General features: G+C 49.4%; 2 protein-coding genes across 6 annotated transcripts; one reads left to right on the plus strand and one right to left on the minus strand.

The window, feature by feature from the left end:
* Positions 1–183: 183 nt before the first annotated feature.
* Positions 184–3515, plus strand: OARD1 (O-acyl-ADP-ribose deacylase 1). Of its 2 annotated transcripts, none has more exons than XM_056511628.1 (6): positions 184–296; positions 858–925; positions 1595–1739; positions 1834–1892; positions 2557–2669; positions 2952–3515. In XM_056511628.1, the coding sequence occupies exons 1-6, from the start codon at positions 218–220 to the stop codon at positions 3052–3054; spliced, it is 567 nt and encodes a 188-aa protein (XP_056367603.1). In that variant the 5' UTR covers positions 184–217; the 3' UTR covers positions 3055–3515. The 2 variants fall into 2 exon arrangements, with proteins under 2 accessions (XP_056367603.1, XP_056367604.1); XM_056511629.1 differs by having other exon boundaries at positions 226–552.
* A 967-nt stretch (positions 3516–4482) lies between these two features.
* Positions 4483–10674, minus strand: APOBEC2 (apolipoprotein B mRNA editing enzyme catalytic subunit 2). Of its 4 annotated transcripts, XM_056511624.1 has the most exons (5): positions 10577–10668; positions 10251–10408; positions 5728–5952; positions 5406–5631; positions 4483–5011 (listed from the first exon to the last, which is right to left on the minus strand). In XM_056511624.1, the coding sequence occupies exons 2-4, from the start codon at positions 10373–10375 to the stop codon at positions 5412–5414; spliced, it is 570 nt and encodes a 189-aa protein (XP_056367599.1). In that variant the 5' UTR covers positions 10376–10408; positions 10577–10668; the 3' UTR covers positions 4483–5011; positions 5406–5411. The 4 variants fall into 4 exon arrangements, with proteins under 4 accessions (XP_056367599.1, XP_056367597.1, XP_056367598.1 ...); XM_056511622.1 differs by having other exon boundaries at positions 5406–5952; XM_056511623.1 differs by lacking the exon at positions 10577–10668 and having other exon boundaries at positions 10251–10551.
* Between the last annotated feature and the right edge of the window lie 1945 nt (positions 10675–12619).

A 12619-nucleotide genomic window follows, 5' to 3' on the forward strand; every position in this document is an offset into this window, starting at 1 on the left:
CGCAGGGCGGGCCCCGCCCGGCTCTGAGCTCCGCCCCCTGGCCGGAACGCTCCGCGCCGGGACCGTGGAGAGGATCCGCCCGCGCACGCGGGAGCGGCCGCCATGTCGTGTGGGTCTTGGCCGCCATGTTGTGTGAGGCGTTACCACCGGGTACTGTGGGGCTTGGCCGCCATGTTGTGTGCGGCCACAGCTCTACGTTGTGTGAGGCGATACCGCCATGTTGTGTGCGAGCCACACCGCCGTGCAGGCTGAGGACGCTCCGCCACGTCCCTGGGAGGCGGATCCGCCATTTCGCCGCGAGGCGGGGCCGTGTGGCCGTGAGGCGGGGCCGTGAGGCGGTACCGTGTGGCCGTGAGGCGCTACCGTGAGGCGGGGCCGTGTCACCGTGAGGCGGGGCCGTGAGGCGGGGCCGTGTGGCCGTGAGGCGGGGCCGTGTCACCGTGAGGCGGGGCCGCCCTTGCGGCTCGGCCGGAGCGATGTGGGCGGTGCTGGGCAGGCTCGGCGTGGCGCAGGCCGTGGGCCCGGCCCGATTAATCGCCGTGCGCCCCGCGGGTGCGGCGGCCGAGCGGCCTTGAGGGGTGGGAGGGGGAGGGGGAGGAGGAGGAGGAGGGCGATAATGGTGATAAGAAGGAGGGCGGCAGCCTGAGGGTGCCCATTGTGCGGTGACCAAGGGCTGAGGCCTCCTCCCGGGCCAGAGCTGTAGGCGCAGTGGGATAGGGTCAGGGCCGCTGGCATCTTCAGGGGTGTCATGGTTGTCCCGCTGTCACAGATCAATTAGAGTTACCCTCGCCCCCTCTAACACACTCTTACTGCCTAGCTTGAGGTTCCTAATAATTGTTTTTCTCTCATCTTTCCAGCCGCAGGAGCCTTCTCCATACCCCACGTTACCATGGCCACCCACTTCTCCAAGGATCAGGAGGAGAGAGTGCGTAGGAAATGGGTTACACGAGATATTATTGTCTGTGCAAAGAGGCTTTCCCCTCATTACAGCCCTGACAGCACGGCACTGGCTGCATCCTGCAGCTTTTGGGAGCTGCCAGTGCTGAATTCTGTGTGCTTTTTGTGTGTAATATCAGTGGGGCAGATACTGTACAGCAGCACAGAGCTCACCTGCCTGCCTGAGCACCTCCAGACTGGTGCTGCTGGAGGGGTTTCACTAATCCAGCTGTGCTCTCTGTCACATAATTACCCTTTTAAGCTTTGATTTTGTAAGGTTACCTGCTGAGCTGGCACGTGATGCTTATAAGTGATCTTGTTGAGAAGGTGTAGTGGGTTTGTAGTTCTGTGTATGGGATGTGTAATTCTCTGTAGTGGGTTTGCAATTCTCTGTAGTGGATTTGCAATTCTCTGTAGTGGCTTTGTAATTCTCTATATTGAGTTTGTCATTCTGTGAGTTTGGGTTGTAATGCTGTGAATTTGGTTTGTAATTCTGCCTGTGGGGTTTGTAATTCCACGTGTGGGGTTTGTAGCCCGTGCCAGCTCAAACCCTTGCACGCTGCAGAGCCAACTCAACCCTTGCCCCTATTACTGCCCAGTCCCTGGTCACCAGAGCCCTGTGTGCTGTCTGAGGAGGTTTTGTTGCCCCTCTGTGCAGATCAGGTGTGTGAAGGGGGACCTGTTCTCGTGCCCCAGCACGGACGCCCTGGCTCACTGCATCAGCGAGGATTGCCGCATGGGCGCCGGCATCGCCGTGCTCTTCAAGAAGAAGTTTGGAGGCGTCCAAGAGCTCCTGGATCAAAGTGAGTGGTGCCTGAAGGAGCTCCTGGTTTCCAGCAGGGTGTTGGAGTTATGGGGTGTGGCTGTTTTAAAAACACCTTGATTTTTGTGCTGCAGAGAAGAAGACGGGGGAGGTGGCGGTTCTGCAGAGGGACGAGCGGTACATTTATTACCTGGTAAGGGCTGGGGTGGCACTGGGACACCTCCCTGCAGCTGAGCTGTGTCACAGATCAGGCATTAATAGCATTTGGTCATGTTCATGGAATCAGGGAATCACAGAATGGTTTGGTGGGAGGGGATCTTAAAGCTCATCCTGAGCAGCAACACCTTCCCCTATCCCAGGGTGCTCCAAGCCCTGTCCAGCCTGGCCTTGGACACTTCAGGGATGAGCCAGCCACAACTGCACTGGGCAACTGTGCCAGGGCTTCACCATCCTCACAGGGAGCAATTCCTTCCCAATAAACCATCTAAGCCTGCCCTCTGGCAATGTGAAGCCATTCCTGTTGTCACTCTAGACTCCTGTCTTGTTGGCTCCCTTTGGGCACTGGAAAGGATTTTCTGGAATGTTCCTCTCAATAAGAGATGTGTCCTCAAACATTGCTGGTGAGGAGCAGCCAAGGTGTTCTGTGCATCTGCATTTCACCTTTACATGGCTGCTAAATTAGTGTTTTAAACTGTGAAATGTTAGTTGTTTGCTCAGGTCTTTCCACAGAGGCAGGCAGGTCTAGGCATGGAGATTTGGGATATCATGGAATGTGTGTTTTGTAACAGCATTTCTAACAGACAGAACTTGCAGAGGTCATGCCTAAGGCACTGCTGAGCTTTTCTATTTTTCTTTAGATTACAAAGCAGAAGGTTTCTCACAAGCCCACGTATGAGAGCATGCAGAAGAGTTTGGAAGCCATGAAAGCTCACTGCCTGAACAATGGAGTCACTGACATCTCCATGCCCAGGTGAGGGGCTCAGGAGCTGCAAAGCCAATGCTGGGGTGTTTCATTTCTAGAATTCAAGCATCCACCTCCATCCAACCCCCCTGTTCAAGTGGGCTCATCTAATTTGCATTTCCCTGTGCATTTCAATAGTAGCAAAGCACATGTGAGTTGTTTCCTTGTTCTCCCTGTGTTCTGTGGGTTTATGGGGAGCTGAGGCAGGGCCACCTCAAAGTGCAGCTGCTCCCAGGGCTGGTTGGGCACAGCACAATGCTCCATCAGCTCTTTTGGTGCTTTATCTTCCAGGATTGGATGTGGACTGGATGGCCTGCAGTGGGAAAAGGTGTCAGCCATCCTTGAGGAAGTGTTTGAGAACACTGACATCAAGATCACAGTTTACAGCCTGTGAGCAGAACAAAGATCCCCATTTCCCCCAACTTTGGGAGCAGAACCTGTGAACTGACACGGGGTGAGCACGTTCTGCATTCGGGTGTCACTTGTGTGACAGCGACAGGGGCTTGCAGCAGCAGCAGCTCCAGAGAAGCTCACTTGGGGCCGGTAAGGAGCAGGAGGCAGCGGCGCTGTGCCCGCCCCGGGGAGCTCCGTGCGGGCCTGCAGCCGCCAGGTGTCACTGCGGCTCCACGCGGCCGCACCGAGCCGCTGCCTCCCGGGGACGGGGTTCTGCAGAGCTGCCCCAGGCACCTCTGCTTTGTTCTCTCTGCCGTGTCCTGCCTGGCACTCGGGTCACTCACTCACCTGCTCTCACCTGTGGTTTCATTTCTCCCTTCTGGCCACAAATTGGGTTTGTTGAGATCGTGCTCACTCAGGATCATGCTGTGATGTTTAAATAAACAGTGCCCTGCTGTTGGATTGGTAGCTGTGGCTGTTCTGGGGACAGGCTGGGATTACAGGGAGTGCTGGAGGGGAGTGAATACGCCTGGTGGGTGTGTTTTATACAGCAGCTCTATAATTTATAGGCTGCAGAGCTCGGTGTGGTGAGGATCCAAACAGGCTGGTGTGCTCTGAAAACTCACAGGATGGGGTTTAAGGTGGGATTTTCACATTTCTTTGTTTGGTGCATTTGTAGTCCAGGTGTTACACAAAGGTTGATGTTTGTCACCCAAACCAAAAGCAAATCAGTACCACCCCTGGTTCCTGAGATCCACAGAAAACTGATTTCGAAGAGTTGGTTCCAGACCTGAGGAACTGCCATGGACATTTCCTTCATGTTTGGTTTCCCACAATAACAAATCTTTTGTACTTCTCTCATTCTGAATGGCCAGCAAGGTGCCAGGTGTGTTAAGAAATATAAAAATGGGACATGAGAGTTGGGAATTTTGTAGCATGGCAGGGTTCCTGATGGGATTTCCTTGGGGAGGGACTGTGTTACTCAGTGGGGCTTTTTGCTGCTGCAAATCCTGTTTGTCTTTAAGATCTCCCTATCCTTACTCTGCCTATTCCTTGGCCAAATTTTGTAAATCTGTTTGGTGGGGAATTGCTGTAACTGGGAAAAACAACCTTGGACAAAGAGGAATGTGGAGCAATGAGCTGATCCAGAGCACTGAGGCTGTTCAAGGATTTGGTCCTTCCTGTTATTTGTGTTTGTGTTTTTGTTCTGGTTCCTTACTCAGGGCATCCCCATGAGCTTTGTTTTACAAGGAAAATGATCCTGCTCTCCAACACTGGTGTGTACTCTGGAATTTTTTTTTGCATTTAGTTCTCCCTTCCCAGCTACAAAATATTCCCTGTGTGGCTGTCCTGGGATGTCCTTGAACTCAGACTTGTCAGGTTCAATTCAGGACTTCTTGCAAGTAGGAGAAGAAGGAATAAACAGTGCTTTGGCTTTTGCAGTGGCTTCCCATTTTATTTCACTTTGCTTTTCCCAGGTTTATATCCCAAACATCATCTTTTGATATCGAGTTCTTGGGCTCCATCATGATTTGGACAAGAGCTGTTGGGCCTGAATTAAATCACAGCTCTGACTTGAGGAGAACAGAGGGAGAAAACTTCTTTTTCACCTTAAATCCCTTTCTTTTCCCCTTTCTAAAGCATTTATCTAACCAGCAGCTTTGTTCTAAGATCTCTTCCCATGAAACATTCCCAGAATGTGATCCCACAGCCTGCCTGTGGATCACTGCCATCCCTTTCATCACAGCATGGGTTTGGTTGGGGCAGGGAGGGGGAGGAACAAAAAACACCCAAAAAATCCCAAACACCAGAGGTCTGTGTTGTGTGTGTGTGTTTGGAGTCCCACAGGGCCTTGTCTCCCAGAGGCTGGTTCTCCATCCTGCTGGAATCAAAGCTTGGGGAAGCAGGACTGTCCCAGGTGTCCAGGTCTGTCATCTCTTCATGGATCCTTTCTGATCCTGGGGAGGGAAACAGAGACATCCCAGATACTCAGAGGTGATTTCAGTACCCCATAGAAAAGGGAATTCTGCCACGACCAGGGTTTCCTTCAATGGTGTTTTTTTTAGGGTTAGACTTTGGGATATGAGTAAAATCCCCTCCAATCTCTATTCCTCTCCTTGTTGTCCTGAGCATCATCCCTGTGGGGAGCAGGGAGACGTTTTGGTGGGCCTGGAACCTTTTTATTCTTTATTTTTGGAGGAGAAGACAGAAAATTGCTAAATCCCTTGGGAATGTGCAGTGGGAGAAGCCCCTGGAAGGGGAAAGCCACTACCACTGTATTCAGTTAGACAAATCGACAGTAAGAGAAATGGGAACCCCAATTAAAGAGAGGAGAGTTAAGGAGTGACTCACCTGAGCTCAGTGCAAGATCTCAGCCAGCTTCTCCTCGTAGTACTGAAAATTCTCCTGAATATCCTCCCAGGGCACGAAGGACTTGGCCTCCTCCCCTTCCTCCTGCTCCACAAAGTTCTTCCAGACATACTCAAAGTCTTGAGGCTTCATAATCCTCAGCTTGCAGCCGGCCTCCTTCATGCTCCTGAGGGCCGCCTGCATCTCGGGCTCCTCCCACATGAAGAGCCTGCCCACCATGATGGTGAGGCGCAGCCCCTTGTCCTTGCGCAGCGCCTCGCAGATCCCCTGCGCGCAGGTGACACAGGGGCTGGAGGACACGTACCAGGTGACATCGTGGCGAGCACCCGCCTGGCACTTGGGCAGGATGTTGTTGAAAAACGCCATCTCGGCGTGCGCGGCCGCGTGCTCGTCCTCCAGGTAGCCGCGGCTGGTGGCCGCCTCCTTGCCCTGCGTCTCCACCACGTAGCACAGGAAGGTTTTGTTCCTGCCCGAGCTGTACTCCACGTTCCTGAACTGGAATTTGAAGAAGATGGCTGGGAGGCGTTCCCTGGGAGCAGAGAGCAGAGAGGAGGCTCAGAGGGAGGTTAGGGAAGGGGCACACTCTTGGCTCAGCCCTGCGTGGGGCCATGCACAAATCACTACCTTGCCCTACTTCTCTCTGTGTTCTGAAATTCAGGTTATAAAATATCCAGGATCAAATCTGACTTTGCAGTGAAAATGTGGATTTCCTGCTGGAGTCCCTACTGACAAACTTCGCCCTGGGAGCAGAGAGGAGCCTCAGGGGGAGGTTTAGGGAAGGGGCACACTCTTGGCTCAGCCCTGTGTGGGGCCATGCACAAATCACTGCCTTGCCCTACATCTCTCTGTGTTCCTATATACTATATATACTATATTTATACACTATATATACTATATACCTATATATGTATATATATATACACACTATAAATCCTATATATACTATATACCTATATATACTATATATATATACACCTATATATATACACTATAAATCCTATATATGCTATAAATCCTATATACACTATATATACTATATACCTATATATACATACTATATACCTATATATACATATATACTATATATATATTGATATATATATATACTATATATATGTACCTATATATATATACACTATAAATCCTATATATACTAAATATACTACATTTACTATATATCCTATATGTACTATATATATATACACTATATATCCTATATACCTATATATTATAAAAAACTCAAATTTTAAACTCTTCACCTATATATATACATATATACTATATATCCTGTATTCCTGTATATACTATATACCTATATATGTCCTATATGCTATAAAAAACTCTAATTTAAAACCCTTCACCATGTGAAATCACACATCTCTATTTTGCTACACACTCGGGATTTTAACTCCATCACTCAAATTTAGAAGCCTTCTCCAAGGTCTCAGGTCAAAAGCAGTGTTCTGGGGGTCAGTGCTAGAAAGCACAGCAAGCTCAAAATTCCAGATTTCTGGGAGCCACCACCCAAGAACCTCCCAAACCTATTACTATATCCTAAAACTCCAGATCCCAAACCCTTCACTGTGTGATATTGCACACTTCTACACAAACTACACACCAGTGATCCCAACTCCATCACTCAGACTTGGAAGCCTTCTCCAAGCTCTCAAGTCAAAAGCAGTGTCCTTTTGAGGGTCAGAAAGTTCAGAACTCCCAGGTTTCTGGGATCCAGCAGGAAAGAATCACACTCTTGGCTCAGCCCTGTGTGGGACCATGCACAAATCACTGCCTTGCCCTGCATCTCTCTGTGTTCTGAGGTTTAGGTTGTAAAATAATCAGGATCAAATCTGACTTTGTGGTGACAATGTGGATTTCCTGTTGGAGTCCCTACTGATAAACTTCCCTTCACCTACTCTTAATTTATTGTCCACATCTTCCCTTCTGTGACTGAATGATCACCTTGTGATCCCATCTCATGGGATGGCTCTGGAGATGGAAAAGAGTGGGAAAAATCCCACTTGTGCTTCCAAGAATAGCACTTTTCCTGCTTGGCATCCTGGACAATCAGTGCTGCTTTGGCTAAGGATTCTTTAATTAATGTTTTTTTTTGAAGGGCAGACATGAGACACCCATTCCAGAGCTATGAGTGGTTCCACAATAACATCAGCTTTTTAAATACATCAGAGGCACAGGGAATTTCATCCCTGATTGAACTCTGACAGCAAAGGGGTCACAGCAGTGACGAGGTTGGCTCTGGCTTTCCATGGAACAGCTGAAGCAGCAGCAGCCTGCTCCAGGATGGATTGACTGGGAGCTGCATTTAGCCCTTCCAGATGGATTTTATTGCTTATCTCAACGTGTGCCTGAGCTTAGCTGGGATGTTCACCTCACTTCTGCTCCCAGCAATTTGGAATCTGCATCAGTTCAATTAATAATGTTCCAATAAGGAACAGAACCAACATTCACAGCCCATTCCAATGCCTGGCAATGTTTTCTGTAAAGAAATTCCCCCTGATGTCCTCCCCTGGCACAATTTCCCCTCATCCTGTTAGGTGGGAGAAGAGGCTCCAGCCTCCTGTCAGGAGGGGGTGGAGAGTGAAAATGTTTATAGAAAACATAGAAAAACTGTTCACAGGCACTGAATTCCCCAATATTCCCAATATAACCCCCTGCTCTGGTACCAGGCTGGTGTGGCACAGCTCACCTGAGGATAGGAAAGCACAAAATTAAAACCTTCCCTGAAAGCATCATTAAATGATGTTTTTATTATTATTTGTAAATGCTCCAACCTAATTTATCAATTTCCCCTGGATAGCAAAGTGATAGATCATATTGAGACCAAAAAAAAATTGAAATTTTGAGGCAGAATCTTCAGCCTGAGGTTGAAGTTGCTGAAATCAGGTGGGCTGGAGGAAAAAGCAGTTACCCAGTGTGACCCTGGCACTGCCACACAGGAGAGAAGGAAAACATCTAATGAGAGAATAAAAATGTGGATTACATAAAAGAGTAACAAGGAATTATTCCTACAAGGAGCCTCATTTTTGCCTGGGGAAAGTGGAAATAAATGTGGCAGGAAATGCTCCCAGATTGGGATTACAGGCTGTATTCAGCCAAAAAAAAATGGGATAATATTCTTAAAGAGAGTAATTGGCTTCCCAGTGATTTCTGGAAGCCAGACTCCTCCTGGAGCTGTAAGCAGCAGAGTGAGAACTTGGCTGGGAGTCCTGAGATGCCCCTAATCCAAGGGCTAAAGCTGAAATGCAGCATAATTGGGTTTAAGTGCTTCTTCCCTGGCTGCAGTTGTGTTTCCTCATCGCTCCCATAACTGCCTTGATTGGCTGGGAATTTGTAATTTCCCAATTTCATTGAGAAAACCCACTCAGTGATCCCAGGGCAAGGCCTGGCCTCATCTCCTGGTGTCCTTAAAATGAAAATAAAAAAAAATCCCTGGGGTTTCTGAACCTCTTTGGGGGTCCTTCAGGATTTCTGCTTTGCTTTCTCACTCTCCCATTTGCAGGGTGGAAAATCCTGGCAAATCCTTGGTGTTCCAAGAAAGGATTTAATTGCAGGATGGTGCCAAGGAAGTTTTTCAGCCATGGTCAGCTCAGGGCTTTGTGCTTAGCAGGGAAGTTTGGACATCCTGCCCAGTCCCTCAGCATTTCTCTCACCAGGCTGCAAGGCTGGAATTCCCAATTTCCTCATCAAAATTCATGTTAGGACATCTTTAAGTGTTCAGAACTTGGCCCAGTGGTTTATATCCACAAATATAAAAAAAAGCCTGAGCTACACTCCTAGCAGAGGGATGTTCTTTCCTTAAAAGCCAATCATTTATTTCTATGATTATGTGTGACAGAGACCACCCCAAAAATGGATTTTTTTTTTCACAGCAGTCACATTTTGAGAAGAGAATGGAGATTTTTCCTCCCCTGGCAGGAAAGGAACCCAATTTTGTGACAGGGTGCTGTCCTACCTCACACATCCTGGTCTGGACAAGCAGCAAAATTTCACCTGCAGAACCCATAGCACAGGCACAGGATTCCAGGGAATATTTTGGAGGCCTGAGCTTTACTTTTAAGTAGCTGGAAGAAATCCTGGGTTTGGTTTATTTGCTGGGACATTCCTTTGGTGACAGAAAAGGGAAATGTGAGGGGAGAAGGACTCATCCTGCTGCTCCTACAGGGAGCAGACACTGAGGGCTTTTCCTACTTGCAGCTGTCAATTATGGCTGAGTTCAGCTTCCCCAGATCCCTGTGACATCCCACTTTTCCAAAGGCCAGGCTCCCTGCTGCCCTGCTGCCTTCAAAACTGCCTCTTGTTTTGGAGCCTTTCTGCAAGTTGGGCTTTTTGGTTTCTTTATAAAAGTCAGGTTCCAGCTGTGGCTGTGGAGCTCTTGAAAATGTGAACCTTTAGGTCTCTTGAAAAATCTGTCCCTCAGGCCCATCAAGCCAATCAGCCATAGCAGGGGTGTTTTTCCTGATCCACAGGTGGAGAAACTCTCAGACAAGAGCCATTGATCACAGCAAGGAATCAATACCGAGCTCTCATCAAAGCCAAGCCTCCATCCCCATCCCATCAGCAGGGCTGGGAGGGAACCAGCCCTGCAGGAGCAGAGCTGTTCCTATAAAACAAGTGCACTTCTGTGCCTGCCTGCTGGGAGTCCATCCTCTAAAAGTCAGAAAAACTTAGAAGAAAATCCCACAATAAATCCAAACCATTTCAGACTCCAGAAATGCAGCAGCACAAGATGCTGCTTGTGTTGCCCAACCTAAAAGCTGAGACAGAGCTCTCTGAGCTCCCCAGCTCCAGATTTCAATCCCAATCTCTTACCCTGTCACAATCTCAAAGGGTGGCAGGTCCTCCCTCTTCACCTTCTTCTTCTTCCCCTCGCCCTCCTCAGCATTGTCGGGTTCCCCGTTCTGAGCATTGCTGGGCTCCTCCTGCTTCTCTGCCATCTTCCCCAAGACACTGAGACCGAGCTGTGGCCACTGGGAGAGAGAAAGAAAAATTTCTGAGAGCTCTGGGAGCTGAGGGAGGAGGGAAAACAGAGCTGGGAGTCCCTGCCCCAGGCACAGTTGTCAGGAACTAAATATGGAACAAAGCGGCGGCGGCAGGGGCTGGATGGGGTTGGGTGACCCAGGGCTCTCAGGTGTCACCTCCTTCAATCCCTCTTGCTCCTCTTTTAATTTCAAACCAAGTGACAACTTCCAACCAACTTCACAGTGGATGGGATGAGCCCATAATTTTCCTTGATGGAAAATCCTGGAAGCTGGAGCGTGTATTTATCCCCTGGGTGACGGCTGGCACGGGGCTCCTCCTGCTGCCACAGCCTCTCACTCCTCTGCCAGGGCATTCCAAGCTGACCTTGAAGGAGCAGCTCAGCCTGGCCTGCCTCAGGCAGGAGGGGAAGGGGTCGTGGCTGTTTTGCTGGAAAATCCTTGGGTTTGGTGGGTTTGGCTTCCTGGAGCATCCCAGCAGGAGACCTTGGTTCCTCCCACCCTGCTCATGCAGGACTCTCCTCCTTGGAGCCCTAAATCCAAGCCAGAACCTTCTCCCAAATATTTGAAAGTCCAGCTGGAATTCCTAGTGCTGCTTCTCCATTCTGCATTTTGAGTGTTCCATAAATTCCCAGTGGGATATATCAGGGTTGGAAGGGTTTTTCCCTCTTTTCTTTGTTCCCTTCAGGATTATATGAAACTACCCCAATGTCTCACTCTCAATTTCAATCCTTTACAGTTTGTATCAATCCTGCCTGAGCTGAGTTTAATAAAAACCTGGGTGAGGTTTTCCCAGGGATCAATCCTGGCCATGCCATGGGGCAAAGGAGGTGGGAAAAGTGTGGCTGGGCAGGATTTTGGGATCAAAGCACACTGGAAATCAAACCTCCAGTACTGTGGGCTCTGCGCTTTGCTCAGACCTCACCACCAGCAAACTTTGAGTAAATATGGAATATTCAGCTTATTTGATGGAGTATTCAGTCAGTATTGATGGAAAAACCTTCTCTTAGTTTGAGGAGAAGTATTCCATAAAAATCAAAGCAGTGGGAATATCTGCTTTGGAGCCAAGCAGCCTTTGTGACTGTTAAATCCAGCTCTTTACAGCTGTGGGATGAGGCTGCACCATCACAAATCCAGATAAACCCACCCCATCAGGCAGGTCATTTATCATCAGAGAAAATTAATAACAAATTAGCACAGATAATTAATTCTGGCTGCTTTTCCCAGCCCCTTGCCATCCCCCTGCCTTGCTGTGCTGGGTATCCTTTGGAGCTTTTCCCCAGGGCAGTTTTTGGGGACAGAGCAGCCCTTGGATGAGTTGTTGTTTAGGTGATGTTGTTTAGGTGACAAAGCTGGTGGTGGTGACAGCCCAACCAAGGATTTGACAAATTCCAGGACATCCTATCCATGGAACATATATCTCCCACGGTGCAGGATTTTATTTATTTCTAAGCCTAAAATACTTTCCTGCAGGGCAGGGGTGCTGTTTTGCCTCCTGTGTGGTGACAACGCTCAAATTCCACCTCCCCTGTCCAATTGCTGTCACCTCTGACATTTCAGGGGCTGTTTTTGGGGTGGGAATCCTCTCCCAGTGACTGACAGCTCATTTCCTCCTAATCCTGATATTTTCAAGCAGCATCTCAGCCCCTCTCCAGTCCCTCTGACCCACTCTGCTTTATTTTTGGAAGCTCTTCATGGCCGGGGTCCCAATTTTGCTGCAGCTTTAGCCTGGCCCCTGCGAGGGCTGAGCTCTAATCTAATCTGGGGAATGTGGCCCCGAGGCTCCCCCTCTCTCCAGCCCTTCCCAGCTGCTCCCCAGCTCCTTCTAGGGCAGTGCTTGGAACAGCCATGATCCTGCCCCCACTGCAGCCAAAAATATAAAAGGGCACCACGGAGCTGTTGGGTTGGAGCTGGGGGTGGGTGAGGGCTCTGGTGCCTGTTTGTGACCCCAAATCTGCCCCCAGGGGGTTCCCAGCAGCACCCAGGGGACCCCAAATTGTGCTCCAGTTTGTATTGAGGCTCCCCTCCACCTGTGCTTGTCCCCACTGATATTTTATCCAGCTGGCTCTGAATTTGTTCATAAAATCCCTGGATCACCGAGGTTATACAATCCCTCCTGGATCATCGAGTTCAAACTGGGGCTGATCCCCACCCTGAGCACTCAGTGCCACCCCCAGCCTGGGCACTCCAAACCCCCCTGGG

Source organism: Oenanthe melanoleuca, chromosome 26 (assembly GCF_029582105.1).
Source record: "Oenanthe melanoleuca isolate GR-GAL-2019-014 chromosome 26, OMel1.0, whole genome shotgun sequence".
Classification (NCBI taxonomy): Eukaryota; Metazoa; Chordata; class Aves; order Passeriformes; family Muscicapidae; genus Oenanthe; species Oenanthe melanoleuca.